At 43.4% G+C, this 11,011-nt stretch overlaps 1 protein-coding gene across 1 annotated transcript in view; it reads left to right on the top strand.

Moving 5' to 3' along the window:
- Nucleotides 1-6,953: 6,953 nt before the first annotated feature.
- Nucleotides 6,954-11,011, top strand: part of DPY19L4 (dpy-19 like 4) — a 33,199-nt gene continuing 29,141 nt past the window's right edge. Inside the window, exons 1-2 of the mRNA XM_005517015.3 lie at nt 6,954-7,095; nt 10,626-10,733. Of these exons, the coding sequence (XP_005517072.2) occupies nt 6,954-7,095; nt 10,626-10,733 (250 nt within the window). The remainder of the gene's footprint in view (nt 7,096-10,625; nt 10,734-11,011) is intronic.

Below are 11,011 nucleotides of genomic sequence, written 5' to 3'. Positions count from 1 at the left end.
GTCATATCTCTGCCAAAACCACAGAGTTCAAGGACTAAGTGTAAATTTCCCGTCAATTCCTGTCCAAGTCGTTGCTGCTGATATCCTGACTCACTGAAGAGGAAGATATTATCTACCTCTGTCAACAAACATCATTCTTCTTGCAATTCCTAGGGCAGCACCAACTCCTCACCTATAAGGTCAGAGTTACGTAAAGTTGGGAAGGATATTAAATTACTCTAACATAATGTACACAGGAAAAAACAGTGAGGCCAGCTAAGGCCAACCACGAAGCCTGGTTTCCTCAGATTCTCTCATCACAAAAACCATATAAACATTTGGCACTTTCACTAGCACTGTGCACCAACATGTTGACTCTTTGCTCATCAGAACTGTGCATAAATTAATTTCTCTGTAAGTTTCTTATTGATAGATCTTGTATCTACCTACCATCCAGGTTGTCTGTTTCATATGTGCAGACTGTGCTTGTATTAACTCAAAAAAACTGCAGATTTACAAGGAAGCAAAGATTCTGCTTTTGTTTTGAGAGTCATAGAATACTCTGAGGTGGAGTGGACTTAAGAGTCCAATTTTTGAGCAGGGTAGAACCCACAACCTTGGTGTTACTGTACCATGCTCTAACCAACTAATGTCAGAAAGATTACTGTATTTCTATCAAATGTCAAATTTAGCCACCCTTTGCTTAAGCAAAGCCAACACTTTCCTTCCCTACCTCCATCTGCCAATGCATATTTCTTCTTGTGTAAGTATTGTAATAAGGTATTACAGTAACAGTCACTGAAACAGTGGTAATGATATCACTGATAATAATTATCTTGAACTATTATAGTGCCTTTTTCAGAGAATCACACTGTGCTTTAAAGTCATCAATGCAGACATCTCCTCTGGAGCTTCCATTTGAGTGGAAGAAGCTCAGATCACTGCCTAGCCAGCTCCTCTCTCAGGGCATTGCTCTCTTTGTGGATTGCTCTCCATCTAAGCAATAAGGTTCCATCCAGAGCTGAATGAGCTAACAAGCTAGAGGGGGTACCAGAAGTGGTACAAGGACACCTGCTAAGAGCTGAGCACAAAGTTGCTGCTTTCTGCACCCAAGGTTTGACCAATTTGATGCATACCAGATGGTGGGACAGCTCAAGAAGCAATATGCAACTGCAAAAAATGAGCCCAAGGTAAGTGGCATAAAGGGAAGGAGGGGGATACTTCACATGGAGGAGGAACAAAAGAGTCAAATCATGGTTTGTATGCTTCGAATTGTTACCCCAACTGATAAAAATGCAGCTGTCAAGAAGAGGAAGAATCAGTCTGCAAACAAGCTAGTGATACTCTAGTAACACTATCAGATTTGACAAGTGGAGTAAATTATTCTACTTCTTCAGACAACCTGGTTTTATCACTGGATCTATCTTTCATCTTCATTAATTACTATTGAAATTGCAGGCAGTAATCCATTTACCATAGAACAAGCAGGAAACAGAGTATTCAAAGTATGATGAGTCAGTGCTTTACCTAGCCCAAACATGACAGGCAAAGCTTGCTGCCGTCACTGGTGATTCCCCTAGAAAAGCATTTATGTAACTGTACAGTTATACATAATTACACAGTGATAGGCATCCTGCTTACACACTAGGTATTTTTGTTCTCTGCATTTCTCATAGTGCCCCATGTCTCATAAAAGCAGTTATACAGACTGATGCAGGTACCAGTAAATTGAATAATTTCAAATGGGGCCATTCAACTCAGACAACTCCAGGCTTGAAGAGCATCAGTTCTGGAAATGAAGTCAAAGCCTGGCAATGCTGGCTGGGATTGAAAAAAAGCTCAGGAGACAGAACTGCCCTTCCTAGAGGAATCACACTTCTCTGTAATAAACTGCCTGGCTTATGTTTCCTTCTTGGAAAATTACAGCTGGGATTATCAGAGCTGCTTCAGAGTCAAGAATCTGCATCCCAGATGGAAGTTATACCCTACTGCCAAGTGTAGTCCCATTCACTTCTTTTCCTGCTGTCTAGGAAATCCTAGCAGACAAGCAGTAGCTTGGTAGCTTGTAATAGCTAATCTGCCTGGTTGGAGTGCGTTTTGCCTGTGCAAAAGTTGCACAGCGACTGTGTATGTCTGTTCCTACTCACTCCAGTGAAAAGCAGCACCAGCTGCAGAGGGCTGCTTCAGCCCAAGATGTTTTAATAACACTAGATGCAGTTTTTGAGAAGGGATCTCATGTCTGCTTAGTGTTTGGGCTATGACTTGTATTACTGATTTATAATCTTTGAGTATCAGGCCAAGTTGCTTCCTGCTTAAAGTTGGAAACCCATCAAAAGCAGTGATATCGCCCTTTCTTCTGCCAACTGTAACATGGTCAGACAAGAATGTGGAGCTAAGGCTGCTGGTTGCTATGTTGGGATGGGAGATGTGCCTGAGTAGTGTATTTAGTAAGACATTAAGATACATTAAAGATCACATTGCTCCACTTCTCTGAAAAATGCTTATATAAAAAAGGCCAGCACAATATTACAAGAGCAACCTCCTAAATGTAATCAGTCATTCCTGCTAATGTCAGTGCCAGGGATGGGGTTTCAGTGACTCCAGTCATGCTAGGCCTGCCCTTCATGGACAACAGACTGCCTAAAAAGAGACCTGAATTCTGGTGCTTGTTTTGCACCAGCTGAAGTGTTTGCTAAGCCCTCATCACCAGCACCCGTGTGATGACACCAACTTTCTGTCACCACTCTAGGTGTGTTACTGGGGATGCCACGGGAAGCTGGGGAATGAGCTGCTCCCGGTCAAGCAGCTGATGAATAGAGAGGATGCTGTGTGGGGAGGCAAGGGATGAGGCTGCCTTTCCATGTTGGCAGGGCAGGCTGTGTGGGGACCAGCACCTTCACCCTCAGAAATGCAGCCCAAACAGCTGGGCACCAGAGACAAAAAGACCTCCAGACTCTGAAATCTTCAGGGGATGTTTAAAAAATCAAACGGTATCAAACCCAGGAAGAGGGAGAAAGGGGAAATACAGCTTTGACCAATTGTGGAGAAAACAAGCATAGCTCTGACCCAGCAGAAATTACTGAAATCAAAGATGTGGGCTGTAAGGCTTGTCGTCATTAGCAATAAAAAAACTCAAATTGCAGCTTAGTAAGAGCTGACCAATATACTAAGTGGCAAAGTGTGAGTCAAAGCAAGTGCAGAGCTGTGAGTCATCCACCTCAAAGGGCTTTATCCTTGGATAAAAGTCAAAGAGACAGCTCAGGGAGAAAAAAGGAGTGTAGGAAAGGACAGAGACAATAGCAGAGCAGTGGGTCTCCTCACAGAGCAGAGGCCACATGGAGGGCAAGGCAGCTATCGGCCAGTTATGCTCCCTCACTGTTATTTCTGGCCAGGGACACAATACTCTGCATGTTTCACAAATGCAAGGGTCAGCCTTCTGCTCTGAGGAACTTCACCTGCAGCACAAACAAGAATTAGAGCAAGAGCAGAAAGAGAGAAGTGGTACAGAAAGCAAGTCAGATCACTGAGGGTGTGTGTTTGTGTGTTTGATAAATGAACAAACATTTATCAAGATTTTTCTCCTGTAGTCCATTTACCATGACTAACTAAATATATATATATAAAATCCTGATACAGTGCTCTTCAGGCACCTGGGCTGAAGGAGCAATATGGCAGTTAGTCAGCTGACATGGCTTGGTCTTATGAGGTAAGATGAAAAGCAAGAAACTAACAGGGAAAATTACAGGTCAGATAAAGGCAATTGTGATAAGGATCAATGCCATTTAAGAGGCTGAAAACAAAGAAGGAATTATTTCAGGTGGGATGGAGAGAGAAAAAAAAGGGATGGAGAAGATGGAGATGGTTAGAAGGATGTAGAAGAGAAAGTGCACAGGATGAGAGGCTGTCGAGTATCACATATCTAAACACAGGGTGACATGAGTTAGTTCTAGATTACAGGGAAGCACAAGGAGTGACAGGAAGAAGCAAAGAAAATGAATATGCAGGATCTCTCAAGCTGCTTCAAGGACAGTAAATGTAAGAGGCAGGGTAGAAAGAACAGGAAGATGGTCATGGCAATCCTATCTGTAGTGTCTTCCATCTGGAGGATGCTGTCTTCTAGGAGGAGCGCTGTTTGAAGAAATTCCAAAGGCCACAGGAGAAATCAAAACATAGATTTACCACCAGAGGATTGAAACTAAGAGGGAACAGAGCCAAAGCATGTTTCTATGTCCCCAGCTCAGTTTCAGAGTGCAAATCTAAATCAGCTCCCTTGATTTAATGTATATTTTCCATGTTTTACAATACAGCAGATGACAATATAACCTGACTCACTTATATCCTAGCCAAGGCAGGCAGGAGCTGAAGCAATCAAAACCACTGGAAGCTGTGCTGAAATAAGACAGGAAAAGAATTAAAAAGGTGTGGAAAAATCCCAAAGGTTCTATATATTTTGGGGAATTTAATTTTCTTAGGACTTCTTAGGTCCTATTTTAAGTAATGCTTCCATATTATCATTATCCCTCAATATCTCCCCACTTATTTCCTCGCAGTCTCAGTATCAGGTGGGAGAGCACACCTTTCCAACTTTAAGCAAAATTTTGGTTTCACAAACAGGCACTACTGCCTGTTTTTGTAGGCACTACTTTTTTACACTTTGATACAAAATATACAGCTTTGAGGAGGGAAGAATCTGAAAAAATTAAAATAAGTGAAACCCCTGGATACTGACAATCCAGAACTGTAAGTTAGCAGCTTGAAAATTAGCCCTACAAAAGGCTGGAATTAGGAGAACTTGTGAAATATCCACAGTTGTTACCTGATTATTGAAACATGAAAGATAATTTTTAGGCATGGGATCTTTTAACATAAAAAAATATAACTTGGTTTGTTTACAAAATAAACAACTACATTTTTAAAAAAAATTGTGTAATGACAAACATGCCCAGTATTAATGCATTATACTAAGGTCTGTGTCTGTCTCCTGACAACAATCTCTAAAGGAGAGAAAGAATGATTGTTAAACTGGAATGCATCAGTATCATGAACTTGTAAATAAAAAGGAAAGTTATGTCTGCAGGGCTTAGAAATAATATGTAAACAGAGAACAAATGACACCATGCAGATACATGATGCATGTTTGTACAGAGAAAGCTTGGAAAAAGAACACAACATCCTTGTATTTATTCATTGTAATGTATTACAGCACAATGTTTAGGGCACATAATAAGCTTTCAAATGAAATAACTTTCATATAATATTAGTTACAGAAAGCATTTTGGAAGATTGAAGAGCAACAGTAATAACATTTTCAACATTACCTTAACAATCATTTCAGCATATTCATTCTAGGAGAAAGAAACTTGCATGAAAAATGTTTTTTGGTTCTCCCACCTTCGAATGTGCAATTTTTTTCCTTAGGAAAAAATGAAAATCGAGTGAGCAGGCTGGATTTTTCATTTCTTTGCTAACTATACAGTTATGCATGTAAATAACTTGATGTGCATTTATAATTTTACTGAAACCAAGGTGTGGGATGATCCATATTGGAGCATTAGTAGAAAACTGAAGTTCCACAATAAATGCAACAAGGTACACTATACAAGAGCAGGTACAAAGAAGGCTTAATAAAAAAGAACATCTAGAGCACAACTGAGCAATTGTTTATGTCTGTCCATGTACCAAAGGTCTGAGCAAATATTTAAAACAATTACTGTTCTTTTCATTGCAATGATTATTGTTGCTTATTCCAGTAACTTAAAAAAAAACAAACCCTAAACTAACAAAAACACAAAAAAAAACCCCGGATCAAACAGGATGCATTAGAAATGCAATGGATAATATGTGGATCATTAAAAACATAAGCAACTCCTTTCCCTAGTCAATAAATCAGTAACTGCAGAAGTATTTTAGATTTTATTAAAAAATCCAGGAAACTTATAAATCTCATTTTACACTCCAACAGGACACACATATTGATTTAGTTTTTCCTTGCAGCTGCCAGACAAGCAATCAGTTTTCCAGAGCTGATCGGCCACTGGCCTTACTGCAGGTCAGGAGACAGACAGCCTCCAAGGGGCAATTCCCATAAACCTCTTCCATAGAAGAGTTACCAGTTCCGTAATCACAGAATCAATTAGGTTTGAAAAGGCCTCTGAGATCATCGAGACCGATGTCTGACCGAACACCAACATGTCAACTAGACCCTGGCACAACGTGCCACGTCCAGCCTTTCCTTAAACACCTCCAGGGACGCTGACTCCACCACTTCCCTGGACAACCCGTTCTAATGTCTGATCAGCCTTTCTGTAAAAAAATTCCTCCTGATGTCCAACCTAAACCTTCCCTGGCACAGCTTGAGGCCAGGTCCTCTCGTCCTAGCTCTGGTTGCCTGGGAAAAGAGACCGACGCTCCCCTGGCTACAACCTCCTTTCAAGTAATCGTAGAGAGCGATAAGGTCCCTCCGCCTCTCCTCTTGTCCAAGCTAATCTGGGGCCCCGCGGCCTCTCTGAAGGCGCCCGGTCCCTCGGGAGCGGGGCGGGCAGGCGGCAGCGGCACGGAGCGGACCGGGGAGCTGCGCGGGGGGACAGGCAGCGCGGAGCTCCCGCAGGGGAGCGCTGACACCGCCCGGCAGCGCCCCGCTATATTCGCTGTGCCCCGCCACGGTGGCTGTGCCCGTGGTGCCCCTGTACTGCCGGCGCGCCCGCTGTGCCCCGCCGCCCCGCCATTCTCACTGCCCCCGTACGATCGCTGTGCCCCGCTACATTCGCAGTGCCCCCGTACGATCGCTGTGCCCCGCTATATTCGCAATGCCCCCGTACGATCGCTGTGCCCCGCTACATTCGCAGTGCCCCCGTACGTTCGCTGTGCCCCGGTGCGCCGCCGCTCGTCTCCGGCCGCCCCCCGCGCTCCGCAGCCGCAGTCCCGGCGGTGGGAGGAAGCGCGGGCCCGCTCCGCTCCGCTCCGCTCGCCGGGGGATGCGGGAGCATTCCCGCCCCCGCGGCCGGGGGGGGGCGGGCGGCGGTGGGGGCGGCGGGGCGGGGACGGACCCGCCGCCCCGCAGCGAGCGGCGGGGGGACCCAGCGGCGGGCGGCGGGCACAGGCCGGCGATGGAGGAAGGTGAGGGGCGGCTCCTCAGGCCGCGGAGCCGGGGCCGGGCGGAGGCGGTCGGGGCCAGGCCTCTGGCTCAGGCCGGCGATGTGGCCGCCCCCCGCGGTTTGTGCCAGGGCCGTGCCGGGACCGCCGCGCACGGACGAAGGCGGAACATTGGGCTGCAGGACACAGGCGGCCTCCCGGGCCCCAGCCCAAGGCGGCCTGTCCTTTGCAGCCCCAAGCGGGAGTCTGGGCCGGTCTCCAGGGGACGTGGGGTCTTTTTCTCTTCCCTCGCCTGGCACTGTCTCTGGGCAGAGCGCCCGGGGCAGCATCTGTGGGCTCCGTGGATGCCTCCCTGAGTGTACTTTCTCTTTGGCATCCTTCCGCATGTTTTAGTCAGTCTTCTGTCTCGTTTCGTTAAGTTAGAGTTCGTTAGAGTGCACCCTAAAGAGGGGTACGAAGGTGGTGAAGGGCCTTGAGGGGAAGCGGCTGAAGTTATTTGTTTTGTTCAGCCCGGAGAAGACTGACGGAGACCTCATCAGAGTCTGCAGCTTGCTCAGGAGGGTCAGACTCTGATCCCTTCTCTGTGGTGACCAGCGACAGGACCCGAGGGAATGGCCTGAAGCTGCGTATGGGGGGGTTTAGATTGGTATTAGGGAGAGGTTTCTTTACCCAGAGAGTGCTTGGGCACTGGAACAGGCTCCAAAGGGAGGTGGACGCGGCCCTAAGCCTGACAGCTTTCGAGAAGCGCTTTGAAACTGCTCTCAGCCACATGGTGTGATTATTGAGGTGTCCTCTGCAGGGTCAAGAATCTGGACGTGGATCAGCCTTGTGGGTCACTTCCAACTCAGGGTATTCTGCGATTCTGTTTCACTTTTAGCCCCTACACAAGCATTTTTCTCCATGTCTTTTCAGTGCAAACCCCCTTAGTAGGGGATAGGAGATGGCATTTAGTTTTCTTGGAGAAATCAGCAGAAACAAAACTGTTAATAGGCACCCAGAAAAATGTGGGAAAACAAGCAAAACAAGCGTATGCAAATCTGTCCCATGGCGCATTCCAGCCTCCCAGTTATTCTCAGCCGGGGTACTTTCTGAGTTGCACATGGTTTCTGTATGTTCAGGGGTCTCTAGTTGCTTATCCTCCATAACTGTGTCAGTATTCTTATGAATCTCTGCAAACTCTTGGTTTACAGAACATTCTTTGGGTAGGAGTGTTCTTCGTGAAGGTGATGTGCAATGAGCTGGTTCTTTTTAGCCTGACTCACTAGGTTTGTTTGAGAACTTCTTGTATTAGAAAAGGTGAATCACTGCTCTCTATTCAGTGTGTTTGTGCACTTCACTAACTAGTAGATGTCTGACATGCTTCTTTTGGTCATCTTCTTTTCTATCTAGACTGAGGCATCTTCAATTTGCTTCCTCGTCCCTTGTATGGGAGCCATTGCACGAGTTAAATCACCCTCATGGCCCTTCTCTGAATGTTTCCCAGCTCTATCTTATCCTTCTTTAGATGAGAAGACAAAGTTACAGACAGTGTTCAATTAATAGGTGAAAAGTAGATGAGTATAGTGGCACAAAGGAGGAATGAGTTATGTTTTTCTGCAGTAGAAACACAAAAATAAGTGGAACACATGTTTTCTGAACAAGAACTCGTTTGAACTGGGGACTTACAGGGAAGTGAAAAGCAGATGAAAAATCATGTGTTGGATAAAGAGATATTAGAGGCTGTGTCATCAGTTCAAAATTCTAGGTAATTTTTAGTTGTTACCTTGTTTGACTTTCATTTCACTCTCTTTGAAGGATTCATTGAAGTGAAAGAATTTTTCTTGTTTGCGGCAGCTGCAAGAAACAGAAGTAACACACATCTTTTTGTGTTACTGCTTAGGGGGGGAATATGTTGAGCAGTCTTGAAAATCGAGGTGAAGATAATTTGCTGATTGAGATGGTGTTTCAGAAGTAGAATTTTAAATTGTTACTTCTTTGGGAGCTTTCTATAGCTGCTGTTAATGCAATACTTTATAAATTTGTTACACTTCTGCTATGGTACACTTCTCTGCCAGAGATGCAAAGGCCTTTTCCTCCTATGTTCTCAGTGCTATTGCTTTGGTCATAACTAGAATGACAGGGGCACTCAGTTGTCCTTCCAAGCACGTATCTGCCCACTTTTGTGATCTCAGGTTTTCTCCCACTGTGTTTTATTTCACATAGTACAAATGATTTTTAACTACAGTGCACTTGGTGTTTGCATTGCTGATAAACTTCTCATATACATGTAATGAAGAGATGCTGGTATACATTTAATTTTGGATTGACATGATAATAAATGTGATACTGAACACCTTGTGTTGTTTAGAATCTTTCCAGTTCTTGTCTTGTTTTTAAGAAGGTAGACATTTTTTGTTCATTCCATCAAAAATGTTACTATTGAGATCTTGGTTTGCTCAGGATGATTTACAAATTGCTCTGTTAACACAACGGTCTCCTGATACAGGCAGACATCACTTTAACCATTTATATTTCTATCTGTAGTTTCTAACTTTTAGATCTAATAGCCAGGAATTAAAAGTAGACTGTAGAATTGGAATTGAAGTAATATACAACCAGAGTACTTAGAAGCTTTGTTGTAGGGTGTGAAGATTGACACTTCAAGCCTGAAGTTGGATGGGTTTATAAAGGAGCTGTTTTAAGTCCAGAGGAAAATTGGTGGCTGCTAAATTTCAAGCAATGCTGTACAGTAGGTCAAATAGGAGAGCTAAAAATTCTGGAGCGTGAGTTACAGTTAAACCTTTTCATTCCACTTCCGGAATGACATAAATATTGTGGGGTATCTTTAATGTAGGAATTATAAAATACTTTCTGCAATGAGTCTTTTTGTATGTAGACTTGCAGTCTGTGAATTAGCCTTGTTACCTTTCAGATTAAAATAAATGGTCCAGGACTTCAAACTGATGCTGCTCACAAAAAAGTTAACAGAAGCCCTTGGTCTTGTGATGTGATCTGTGTGGCTGAGCAGACTGGGCTTTTTAATTACATGTTAGACTAAATATTTGTAAATCTGCTTATTTCCAGTAGATCCAAAAGCTGGAAAAAGGTGATATTAGATTTACTTTATGAAAGCCTTTGCCATATAAGTAATAGGCATCTCAATTTTTCTATTACACTGCTATAGCAGCATAAAACCAGGATGAGAGTAGAATGGAATTGGCACCAGTTTCTCCCAGTGTCTGTATCAATGTATCTAAACTACTCATTTCCTTCATTTCTGTTCATCAAATGGAATAAACCAGTTAGCTTCCAGTTTGGGTTCTGGGTAATCCCAGAGTATGGCCTCAAGAGAATACTGTTGTTTTTTCTAAGGAGTAATGTAAGAATTAATTTCTGTAGTGTTATATTGTTATTTTAGTTGGGCATATGACATACTTTAATTGAGTCTTTGTCCAATTTGTCTTCCATGGGATTGAATCAGTAGCAGTAACTGGCTGCTACCTGCTGCTGTGTGGATTTCCCAGTGTGATTTTAGGTATTGTGTTACAATAACTTTAAAAAAAAAATGTCTTCAGGGGCAGCAGACCTGCGAGAGAGAAAGAAACAAAACAGCACAGAATCTGACAAAATGGTTCCAGAGGAGAGAAACAAAGAAAATTCAAAGCTGGGAAGGTCGCCAAAATGTAAGCTACAGAATTTTCAGCTGACTTTTTGATTTTTTTCATTATTCGCTTACATTTTATGGGAAGATATTTGTAGCACAGTAATTTATAACACACTTACTTTGAATTAAGTTTTTAAATATTTCAAGAGAAAACAGGCATGCATGTTAGATTTCTTTAATAATGACATTTTATGTACTGGAGAGTGAAATTATAGTCTTGGACTGTTTCAGGCTTGGGGAGGTAGAGGCAGGGGAGTTAAGAAATTTACTGTTACTATTTGCATACAAATAAATATT

Source organism: Pseudopodoces humilis, chromosome 1 (assembly GCF_049639895.1).
Source record: "Pseudopodoces humilis isolate 2021_Gansu_Grassland_sample_001 chromosome 1, ASM4963989v1, whole genome shotgun sequence".
In the NCBI taxonomy this organism is placed as follows: Eukaryota; Metazoa; Chordata; class Aves; order Passeriformes; family Paridae; genus Pseudopodoces; species Pseudopodoces humilis.
The sequence above is the reverse complement of the archived record's forward strand: the minus strand, read 5'-3'. Positions and strand labels throughout refer to the sequence as shown.